Source organism: Staurois parvus, unplaced genomic scaffold (assembly GCF_062004578.1).
Source record: "Staurois parvus isolate SC_StPar_1 unplaced genomic scaffold, SC_StPar_1.0 ptg000185l, whole genome shotgun sequence".
NCBI lineage: Eukaryota > Metazoa > Chordata > Amphibia > Anura > Ranidae > Staurois > Staurois parvus.
The window spans coordinates 333,736-346,267 of NW_028317981.1; the positions used below are offsets into that span (position 1 = coordinate 333,736).

Sequence of the window (12,532 nt, forward strand, 5' to 3'; positions counted from 1 at the left end):
CCTTTTGGGCCTATCTTCAAATCAGACATTTTCTTCTCTCTCCTGCATATCGCCATAAATGGGTCCGCCCTCTCACCTCCTTTGAGTCACTCTGTTCAAAGGCTGAACCACGGAGGTATTTAGTATCATTTACCTATCTGCTTCTTCTTGGTGACAGAACCTCTGATTCACTTCCCGCCTGCAAAGGTTGGAAAAGAGACTTAAACATTGACTTTTCTTCCTCTGATTGGGACCAAATCTTTACCTTTTCTCATAAGTGCTCCTTGAATGTTTCGCACAAAAAAATGGATACAAATTGGCGACACGTTGGTACAATACACCTTCTAGAATCCATCATTTTGATCCATCCAGACCTAGTAATTGTTGGAGATGTGGGGCTCCTGTTGGATCTCTTCTTCATATCTGGTGGGACTGCCCTATGGTTCAGCCCTTTTGGCAGGAGGTACATCAGATTACTTCTTCGGTGTCTACTCTTGATATTGAGTTCTCCCCGGCCCAACTCCTCCTCCACCACACTCCGCTTCCCAAACGTCTATATTTCAAATCTCTGGCTATGCATATGCTTAATGCGGCTAAACTCTGCTTACCGGTTCTCTGGGGGTCTGTTCACCCCCCACAGTGCGAGATTGGTTCATACGTTTGAACAGAATTGCTGAAATGGAAGAGCTGATTGCTTCTTCTCTGGATAACCCTACTAAATTTTCTCATATGTGGTTCTGTTGGATTCACTTCCGAACGACCCCTGAATATCATTCTTTCATGGGCCTTGCTGACTGATTCTGAACCTCTCTGATACCCCGTAGTGTTTCTGGCGATATATCGGCTCTGTTTTTTTTAAGGTTGTGATTGAGGTCCTTTGTCTCGATGTCCTGTTCTGCTTGGAGCAAGTTACGCTTGGCACCCTGCTACGCCTGCAACTGTCCCCAGCTCGCTTCTCTGCCAGGGTTGCGCGTATCTCTCATGTCCTGGGAGTCTTGAGTACAGGTGACTTACCTACCCTCCTACTCCTCTACACCTCCTCCCCGTCCGACCCTTCCCCAACCGCCCACCCTCCCCCTTTTTTTTTTCCTTCTCTCTTCCCTTCTTTTTCATGCTTATTCTTAAATTCTTAATCCCCATTTCCTTGCTTTCCTACTCAGAGTTTAGCTTTCATTCTCCCCTTTCTATTTTGGTACACTTCTGTACGCATAGGAGCCCTACTCCCTATCTGCAATCCAGCTGCACATATGTTTTACTTTTACATATCTCCTTTCCTGAACCCGTTACCCAAGTGCTGGCAACCTGTAGTGGGTTACCTCAGTTTCATCAAAAGTAAAAGGCCCTATCCTACAAGCCCTTGCACCCCCCCTCCACACCTACTGTATACATTTCCAATGCATACCTTTGACTCACTGGCCCTGCTCTTTGCTGCTGCTCGGTAACTGAGGTTATGCATCATCGACCCTGCCAGTGCTGTGATTCCAATATGCTGAATAAGGGCTTGAGACCAGATATGCCTTTTAATGTTTCTGCATTTGCATGTCCTTTTTTTTCCCGTTTTTCTTTTCCCTTGGATGACCTACGTCTGATTCTTTGCCTATGTATTAATCAAATGCTAATTATTACTCGTGAGCTAATATGGTGAATTTCTATAAATAGGTGAAATACAAAAAAGTATATATAAATAAAAAAATTAATGTGTCTTGAATCAAAAATAATAAAACTTAAATCCGCTTATTATAAATGCACAAATAGGTTCGCAAACACATCACACCAACTCATAAATAGTGTCAGAATCTATATAAAAACAAATAACTGTGCTGCGCTCCTATATTGATGTAAATAAACTATAAAAACAGTGTAAGTCCTTACAATATATTATCCAAACAGTACACAAAATTACTTGAATTATCCCTTTAGGATATAGAGAAATATTAGTGTAATAACATTATTATGTGTCCAGTATCAATAATAAAGTGAAATCCTCCTTTTCTGAGAGATGGGTACAAATAGATGAATTCACTCCAACATATAGATGATTGCGGTATATATGAAGCTCAATTATGCGCTCACCTCCATTTTAGCCCAAAAATACAGGCTAAACAAGCTGTTTATCCTAAAAGGATAAAATGTGCACTGATGTTCACCACCTTCTTTGAATGTGTTCACAGCGTGATTTCCTGATTATCCACCTGGTGCCTCTCCTCTCATTACTATCCTATGCAGATCTGTGGATGTATGGAGGGGAGGTGAGGAGGAAATATCCATCCATCCATACTCCACAGATCTGCATAGGATAGTAATGAGAGGAGAGGCATCAGGTGGATAATCAGGATGGATGGATATTTCCTCCTCACCTCCCCTTAGAGGTGAGGAGGAAATATCCATCCATCCAAAAACATGTAGCAGAATACATTTTGGAATAAATTTATAACTAACTTTGAGTTTAATATATATGTTTTATAGCTGAAAGTAAAAAAAATATATATTTTATTTAATTTTTGGTCTTTTTTTGTTTATAGCATGAAAAATAAAAAAGCGCACAGGTGATCAAATACCACCGAAAGAAAGCTCTATTTGTGTGAAAAAAAAGGACGTAAATTTCGTTTGGGTGCAGCATTGCATGACCGCGTAATTATCAGTTGAATTAGTGCAGCGCCGAGTAGCAAAAAGAGGTCTGGTAAGGAAGGGGGGTAAATCCTCAGGAAGTCAAGCGATTAATAAGCCCAAAGGATTAAAAACTACTCATGCCTTGGCTGACTCAGGTCTCTGCCTCCTCATTGGTTGAAACAGCAAGCAGGAGCCATTGGCCATTGTCAATCACACCCAAGCAGTCAATGAGGAGAAAGCAGTGGCTTGGACACACGCCTGCTTGGTTGCCCCCATAACAAGCTGCTTGCTATGGGGGTACCCAACAGGAGGAGCCAGAAGCACTGGCAGGGAACCTGAGAAGAGGAGGATCCTGATTGCACTGTGCAAAACCAATGCACACAGCAGGTAAGTGTAATAATGTTATCGCTTTAAGTGTGAGGTTGTCTAGAGGCCCAGGGCCTTTTTTTTCCCTAAGGTGATTCCTTCCCTTAACCTTAACCAAGACATCGTTTTACCATCTCTCTTTCGTGATCCTGATGGCCTGATGGTCCCCATAGGGGACAGTCTGCATCTTGTTTCTCTATTGCTAGATGGATTCAACTGCTCATCATTCCATTTTCTGACCTCAAGAACAAGATTCCCCATTTTCCCTATCAGGGTGCACTTTATCAGATCAGTTAGTGCCTCTTGTGCTTTTCAGCATCTGACATCTGTATCAAGGAATCAGTGTGGCCATCTGGTCTTCTGTTGTTACTCCTGTTTTTCTAGGTGGATGATCAGGCTTCAGCTTATGTTGATTTCAATCGTAAATTTCTTCAGGTGTCTCTGTAGGCTTTGTTGAGTCACCTGTTTATTTATGAGGGCCTGTTACCTTTTTGTTCTGTTGCCCTCCTAACAGTTGGAATGCGTTAGACATCCCATTGTATTTTATAACTCTTCTAGTGTATGGTGATGTATGATTAAGAAAACTGAATTTTTTACTTCTTTATTCTTTTTTTTGGAGTATGTTACAGGACACTGGTATCTCTCCTCTGTCCCTTTGAACCACTCTTTTTATTACTTGCTGACCTGTCTCGATTCGGGGTCAGCAACCAGTAGATGGTGATGTAGATTGTAAGCTCCAAGGAGCAGGGCCCAAAAATCCCTCTTGTATTGAACTGTATTGTTACTGTATTGTCTCCCGTTATATTGTAAAGCGCTGAGCAAACTGTTGGCGCTATATAAATCATGTATAATAATAATAATGTACCAATAGATCTCAGACAGGTGACTGGTAGATCTTGGTCTGGGCTTGCTGACACGCCATCCCAGAGCATCAAACAGAGTGCAATGCATAGGAAATACTTGTCAAGTTGGAGCTCTAGTAGGGAGCAAGAGCCGCATAAGTTGATGTCTCTTCTGTAGTGTTTCTCTTACGCCCTGTCATGGTTGGTGGGTGTAACTCCTGCCAAGCATGACCCATTCAAGTGAATGAGGCCGCTCTGCAATTGCCCTGCAACCCTGTGCAGTTCAGCAAACAAGGGGATAAACAGGCAGTGGTGTGTTGCTTTGTCACCACCTGCTTTAAGCCCTTGGACCCTGCAGAAGCATGCAGTTGCAGGGCAGAGTGGCCCATTTAATTGAATAGGTCTCGGTTGACAAGTGGTAACACCCATCAAAAGCAATAGGTGTAATTCCTGCTGGGGCATTTGTACATCTTTTGGCTGCTGCCTCAGCAGCTAAAGGGGGTAGGTATTGGGGGGCCATAAACCCTTGATTCAACCACAGGGTTTTACCCCCCCCCCAACTTTACATGTGAACAAGCCCTTGGGGTGCCGCTGCAAATTACAACTAAGGGCTCGTTCACAGGTGCAGTAGGCACTGCTGCTCCTCTGCAAGGCAATCCCAGTGTTTTTGGCAAGTGGTGAGGAGGCGATATGTTGCTTCCTCATCTTCCTGATTTAAACCCATGATTGCCGTGCAGTGCCCCCGACATTGTAGTACAGCAATTAGAGGTTTAAATCAGGTGTGAGGAGGCAACAGTGTGCCTGGTGATATTTGACTTTTCTCATGTTGTTCAGATAGATCTCCGCTTCTTTAACCACCTCCCGTACGGCCATTGTATGTAAGTGGCTGGACGGTGGCAGTGCAGGGTCTGGTGGCCATTTATAAATGGCCTCCCTGCACCCTACTTGTGCGCGCTCCCTGGGTGCCCACTGTGTCCGGAGGACGGGACGTGTGTGTGTGTGTGTGTGTGTGTGTGTGTGTGTGTGGGGCCAATCAGTGATCACATGCAGAGTAGTAAGCAAGATGTCACTTGTGACATCATTGCTTACTACGTGTGAAATCTGAATGATCACAGATGTCACATGGTACAAGGCTATTCACAACAGCCTTGTACCATGTGACAAGCTGTGACCAATCACAGCTCACACAGTAGTTCTCAATGGCTGCAAGAATGCAGCTAGAGAGAAGGAGAAATTATTGCTTTTACAGCCTTTATGGGTGTAAAAGCAATCCGTGTAAAAAAAAAAAAAAAAAATCGTCATCACCCCTTCACAAGTAGTACAGTGTCATGGTGACCCTGTATTGCTAGGGTGACAGTATGTGTAAAAAAAAAAAAAAACATAAATAATATAAAAAACTAAAAAAAAGTTTAAAAATTATAATTTTGGTTATAAACTGATCTGGGTTTTTTTTTTTACTAAAAAGATAGCCGAATACATTTTGGCCAAGATTTATGCTGAAATACTATTTATTTGCAAAATTTTAGAAGAAACAATTTTTTCAAAATTTTTGGACTTTTTTTATTTACATAGCAAAAATCCCAGTAGTGAATAAATACCACCAAAATAAAGCATTATCTGTCTCAAAAAATGCTAAAAAATGCATATGAATACAGTGTTGCATGACCGCGCAATTGTCATTCAAAGTGTGATAGCACTGAAAGCTGAAAATTGGCCAGGACAGGAAGGGGGTAAAAGTGTCCGGACTGGAAGTGGTTAAGGTTGCCTACCCCTGGTCTAGATTATATCATGAAATACAGAAAACCCAGACTGATGTGCTCCTCCATCAGAAAAGTATCTAGTTGAAGTGGAATTGGATTTAAGTGTCCACACTAAAAGACTGGGTCAGTTTAACTTATACAGTGCATTCAGAAAGTGTTCAGACCCTTTTTGCTTTTTTCAATATTATGTTGAAGACTGATACTGCAGTTGTTTGAATTCTTTTTTTTTTTTTCGCATTAATCTACGCTCAGTACCCCCAAATGACAAAGTGAAAACAGAATTGTAGAAATGTCCTTGAATTTAATAAAAATAAAAAAATTAAATATCACATTACTTAAGTAATCAGACCCTTTACTCAGTATTTTGATGAAGCACCTTTTACAGCGAATACAGCCTCAAGTCTTTTTTGAGTATGACGTGACAAGCTTTGCATACCTGCATTGGGGCATTTTCTGCCATTCTTCTTTGCAAATCCTCTAAAGCTCACCCATGTTGGATGGGGGCCATTGGTGGACATCCATTTTCATTAGGGTTCAATTCAGGGCCACTCTCGGACATTGACAGAGTTGTCTCTTGGCTATGTGTTTAGGATTGTTGTCATGTTGGAAAGTGAACTTTTCAGCCCAGTCTTAGGTCCTGAATGCTATGGAACAGGTTTTTGTTGAGAATATTTCTGTACTTTGCCCCATTTGAGGTTCATTGTTGGGATGGTTTTGGGCAGGTGATTAGCCATGCCTGGTTTCCTCTAGAATTGAAGCCAAAACGTTCAATCTTGGTTTCAACACACCAGAGAATTTTATTCCTCACAGTCCAAGAGTCCTTCAGGTGCTTTGTTTGCAAGCTCCAAGTGGGCTTTCGTGTTTTGCACTGAAGAGAGACTTCCGTCTAACTACTCTGCCATAAAGCCGAGATCAATGGAGGGTTGCAGTGATGGTTGTCCTTCTGGAACTGTGTCCCATCTCCATACAGGATCTCTGGAGCTCAGTCAGAGTGACCATCAGGTTCTTAGTCACCTCCCTAGGGCCCTTCTCCCCCGATTGCTCAGTTTGGCTGGACACCAAGCTCTTGGAGGAGTCCCGTTGTGCCAAACTTCTTTCATTTGAGGATTCTGGAGGCCACTGTGCTCTTGGGAAACTTTAGTGCAGCAGGTGTTTTTTTTTTCTTTTTTTCTTTATTTGTGTAGCCTTCCCTAGATCTGTGCTTTGCAGTGATTCTGTCTCTGAGCTCTGCGGGCAGTTTTTGACCACATGGCTTTTGCTCTGATACACTATGCATTATCATCTGTGAGGCCTTTGATAGAGAGCTGTGTGCCTATCCAGATCATGTCCAATCAATTTAATTTGTCACAAGTGGACTCCAATCAAGGTGTAGGTCTCAGCAACGATCAAGAGAAATGGAAGGCACCTGAGATAAATTTGAAGTGTTGTTGCAAAGGATCTGAATACTTATGCCAATGTAATATTTCAGTTTTCACTTTTTCATACATTTGCAAACATTTCTAAAATGCTATTTTCACTTTATTATGGGGTACTGAGTGTAGATTAATGAGAACAAAATGAAATTAAACTGAAGTATAAGAGTGCAACAACAAAATTTTTAAAAAAGTGAAGCTGATCTGAATACTTTATATACCCTGTACCTTCCACTGTGTAGGGTAACATACCTGAGTAGAAACTGCCCAGAGAAGTTCCATGGTTGGAGAATGTCAGCAGTGAAATTGGGAAAACATCACAATATTGCGTATTTCACCACCTCAATACTGGACACTTTAACGTCCTTCCTGCTCAGACAAATTTTCAGCTTTCAGTGCTTTTCAGCACTGTCACACTTTGAGTGACAGTGGCCTGTGCCCAAATTAAATTTTTATCATTTTTTGAGACCGGTATTTATGGTATGATGAAGCCGTACTTCATTTTCCGAAAAGCCAGACGCTGGTACAAAAAAGTGTCTGTTTATTGCTTTTACCACCGCCTTCCACGGCTTTCTCGGGCAGTCCCGTGCCATCGGGGGAACCTGAAAATGCAACTGGTGTTTCTTCCAGCTGACCATAGGGCTGGTTGGAAATCGGAAATGGCACCAATCATCTCTATAGTCTAAGAAATCGGAAGCTACGAGCATTTCTTCACTTCAGTTTCACAGAATATAAACAGAGCCATTTTTAAATTGGGTAAGCATCTGATCACACCAGTTTTGGTGAGATCAGATGATTTAAGGGCAGAAGGAGATATCTAGAGTCTGAGACCCCAGATTTCTCAGAAAAGAATACCTGTCAATGCCTATTGCAGTTACAGGAGATATTTACATTGCCTGTGATAATAAAAGTGATAAAAAAATAAAATGAAAGGGACAGTGTAAAACGCGCAACTGTTGACCTCATGTCGGTTAATAAACAGCGATTGCACCATGCATGTAAGGTATGACCGCAAACGTCAAATCGAGGGCAGTAATTCTAGCATCACACCTGTGTAAATTTAAAATTGTAGTCTGTAAAGGATTAATTTGTCTCCTATGGATATTAAAAATATGCAATTTGTCGCCATTGCTTGGAGTGTACTCAGTTTTAAAGCATGTCATGTTTGGTATCTATTTACTCAACATACCATCATCTTTTATATATTACCAAACAATTGGCCAATATTTTGTGTTTTTGTGCATTAAAAGTTAAAAAAAAAAAGTGTTTTTTTTCCCCCCAAAATTTGCGTTGGAAAAATCACTGCACGAGTACTATGTGGCATAAATAATTCCAGCACGAGTACTATGTGGCATAAATAATTCCAGCACCCACCATTTTATTCACTAGGGTGTCTGCTTTAAAAAAAATATGTGTTTGGGGGTTCAAAGTAAATTCCTAGCAAAAAATACTGATTTTTTTCATGTGAACAAAAAGTGTCAGAAAAGGCTTTGTCTTCAGGTGGTTAGAGGAGTGAGTGATGTGTGGCATAAAATTCTAATGCTGGGAATAAAATACCCCCCCCCCCAAATGACGCCATTTTGCAAAATACCATGCCTCTTTTTGAATTCATTGGGGTGTCTACTTTCCAAAAAGGGGTCATTTGGGGGGGGGGGTGGGTTGTGGTTGGTGCTATCCTGGCATTTCAGGGCCTCCAAAACTGTGATAGGTAGTGAGGAAGTGAAATGAGGAATTTACGCACCATCAGGCTTTCAAAGTGGTCATTGGATTTCAGGCTCCTGTTTATGTCTAGGCTCCCAAACAGTATCACACATGTGGTATCCCCATACTCAGGAGAAGTATCAGAATATATTTTGGTTCAATTACCACCAAAAGAAAGCTCTATATGTGGAAAAAAAGGGACAAACATTTTGTTTGGGTATAGCATTGCATGACCGCGCAATTGAAGTAGTGCAGTGCTGAATAGCAAAAAATGGCCTTGTCAGGAAGGGGAGTAAATCCTCTCGAGAGCAATTTAACAGGCCAGGGTCAGTTCAGACAGCAGGCAGAGGCATGGTCATATGGAAAAATATCAGGTAGCAGACACTGGAGAAATATCTTCACTTCACTAATAATATCGTGATGTATGATAGATCTGGAAGCACTCTCCTATACAGAGGCCTGGCTGGGAGGGACAGTTTGAGCTTTGTGGAGACCAATCTTTGTGGGAAGCCTTTGTGGTTCGATCGTGCTGTCCTACAGGCCCCAGTTTACTTGAGATAGAGGAGGATTGCGTAAAATTTATCAGCTTACGTATGGTCCCCCTTCTCGAACTGTGGTTCTACAAAGTACCAAACAATTTTGCTGCTAGTCCCTATATATGTATTGCATCCAGGGGACTCTATTGACTGTCTTTTCCCTCATAAATGCAGAAGTTATATGTATAGCCTGCGGCCCTGTCGCATAGCTTTTAGACCTTTACCCATATTTTGCCCGTTGACTGGGAATGCACTTTTTAATGCCCAGCCTTCTGTTGAAATGCATGAGGGACTCATCGACACAAACATTTTTGCCGAAGTAAACTTTTCCAAAAACTTATTGGAAAAAAATTGATGAGTGGCTGAATTTTTAACTGCTTGTCGTAAGGATGAGTTCGAGAAGGGCACTGGGTATTATCATTAAAGTGTAAAAACCTCATGACCATCTCATAGCATGTTCTGGGCATATTAGAAGAAATGATTGGCATGTGATGTATGGGGTGGATGGACCAATAGGCAAGGACTATTCGTATATGGTAACAGGTTTCCACATAAATGAATGAGCATAGGATGAATTTGGATTGCTGGCAGTGAATTCGCTGGCATAAAGATGAAATTCTGCAAATCATTAGTAAGAAATAATTTGGTGTAACATTTTCCATTACTATCTTGAGGGCTTGGATGGCACTGTAAAAGGGTGGGTTGCAGGTTCTGCCAAATTAGAGGGTAGCCATATGGTATTTAAAAGCAAGTCTGGGAGGCTAGTATGCTCCCTACTTCTTTGTGTTGGACAATACACCCCGCTGCTAGTACTTGACTTATCATCTGGGAGTACTGCAGTGCTTGTGCTCGCCACTGCACCAGGATTTACAGTGGTCCTTGGTGGTTGCCTGCTCCTCCTTAGATCACCTGAATTTCTTTGTTGGGACTCTCCTTCTCAGAATCCATTACTAACCCACTTCTTTCAGCTAGCTTATATTCAGAATCTGAGTCTGACCATGAGAGTTCCGCGCTACTCTCATTCATCATACTCTGTATCTGGAATACCTCCTCGCTTGTGTATTTATTGTAAGGATCGTTTTTCAGATGTTGATGCTGCAGAGCTGACACCGTGACAGATGTAGATGGTGCCCTGGTGACACTAAGACAGATGTTGGTGCACTGGGGAAACTGACAGATGTGGATCGTGCACTGGGGAAACTGACAGATGTGGATCGTGCACTAGGATAACATAAATGTTGATGGTCCACTGGGACATTATGGCAGATGTTGACGTGGCTTATGACATTGGCAAATGTGCACTGGTACCATGTTGATGGGACACTGGGGACAGATGGCTGTACTGGCTGGGTGATTAATGTATATGTACTGTAAAAAGTACTTTAACTTACTGATCCCAGCTGGCAAGCACAGATTAGCTCTCCTTCTTACTTACGGTCTCTGTGTGAGAAGAAGCTAAACCAATCAACTGACAGGCTGCTTTGATTACATTTACATGATGGCTGCGGTTGGACACAGAGCGCTCATTTGCTGATTGGTGATGCGCACATGAGCCCTTCGAGCGGGAGGACATATGGGCATGTCCTCCCACAACGGTGCTTGTCCCACCCAGCCATTTAATGTGCAGTGGCTGGGTGACAAGCGGTTATAGCTCATTTGAAAGGTAATTTTAAAGAAAAAAAAAAAATCTTATATTTTAAAGTAGAACTATAGGCAAAACTTTTTTTTCATTTTGGATACAGAAGGTAAAGGTTATAACCCCTGTCAGTTTTTTGTTTTTTTTTTCTTCCTCATATGTGACCGAGTTGGGAGATTTCTCTTCATTTCTTGTTCCATAACCCAAACAGGAAGTGGGAAATCCCTCCAAAATGAGGGAATCTCTGGTTGTCACCAGAAACACCAGAACTAGTGTACCTATTGGAAGATATCCCCTCTATTCCTGTTCTGGAGATAACTCAAAATTTTCACTTTCAATTAGAACAATAAGCAAGAAAAATAGAGAGGGTAATTCTCTCTAATGCAGGCACAGATGGAAGACCTGACAGGTGTTGTAATCCCTCTCCATTTTATCCAAAATGAAAAAAAAAAGTTTTGCCTTTTAGTTATACATTAAGCTTGTGATGAAAACAGGTGCCCTTGGTGCATAACGGGAAGAAATGCACCAAACACTCCTCAAGACACCAGCAAAGTTGCTGAGACAGTACTAGATTTGTATGGTAGAGCTGTCAACTTGTCCCCCTGATGACAACCTACGTTCTCCTGTTTATTATTTTAAAAAATATAGTCAAATATATACAAATTTTGAAAATATTTCCTTTTTGGAGGCATCACACATAAGTATCTCTAGTCCTCTTCCGACATTATGTGCCCTTCTGGTCCAGTGGGCATACTAAAGTGAAGCTTTGTGTTCAGCTGCAAGATGAAACTATCACATCCCACAAAACAGTGAGACTGGATATTAGGACAAAATATTTTTTTTTTTTTTTTTTTGGACAGTGCAGGATATGGCAGGGCCTCAGATCAGAACTAAAGTCATGTCAATAACATGATAGATGCCCTGTGGTGTCTTCTCCATTGACAGTGCTTGTGCCCAGTTATTGGCTGCTTGAACCTAGCATGGTATCATGGGAATAGGTCATGTGCTTTTTATACACAGAAGCACTGTGTATTTTGAATGCTGGAAGGTGGTCTTTACAGGGACCCTCTCAATTTGCTTAGTATGCAATATGACAGTCTTTACAACAATATTTATAAATTCTATCCTCAGGCAGCATAGCTAACCATACTTCCCTCTCCCAAAGCACCCGCTGTTACACGTTAAAGTCACTTCTAGGAGTGAAGAGCAGAGCTAGCTGAGCTGCTTAAGAGCACCGCTTGAATGACTTCCGTGCTTCTGCTGTGAAAAGCAGGTTTTTAAGACTCATTTTGTAATTTTATTGTTTTAGATTCACATTGACATCCCTCGGACAAATCCCCTAATTCCACTGTTTCAACAGCCTTTAGTGCAAGAGGTAAGCATATTTTTTAAAGTATATTTATGGTCAAAATGTAATATATATTTGTTTTCACATTGAATTTCAATTATGTCTAGCCCACTGATATTAATCTGAACAATTTTGAAGCTTGTAAACTTATGTAGCCCTCTGTTGGAGTGGATGTGGTTATGACAAATTGCCCTCCCCAAACAAGAAATTATGCTAAACCTGTAGGTAAATAAGAAAATCAGAACCTTCACTAAATGGAAGAGTGGGTTTGTTAATAAAATTGGCAGTGCCTCCACACTTCCTGGAAAATTAACCAGTAATATAATCAGGGTAATTTGGAGC

The 12,532-nt window shown here is 41.4% G+C and overlaps 1 protein-coding gene across 3 annotated transcripts in view; it reads left to right on the top strand.

Annotated features, from left to right (window-relative positions):
- Window positions 1-12,532, top strand: part of TBC1D22B (TBC1 domain family member 22B) — a 275,367-nt gene that overhangs the window by 117,519 nt on the left and 145,316 nt on the right. For all 3 annotated transcript variants that reach the window (XM_089677368.1, XM_089677369.1, XM_089677370.1), the window contains one exon: window positions 12,152-12,217. In XM_089677368.1, the coding sequence (XP_089533494.1) occupies window positions 12,152-12,217 (66 nt within the window). The remainder of the gene's footprint in view (window positions 1-12,151; window positions 12,218-12,532) is intronic.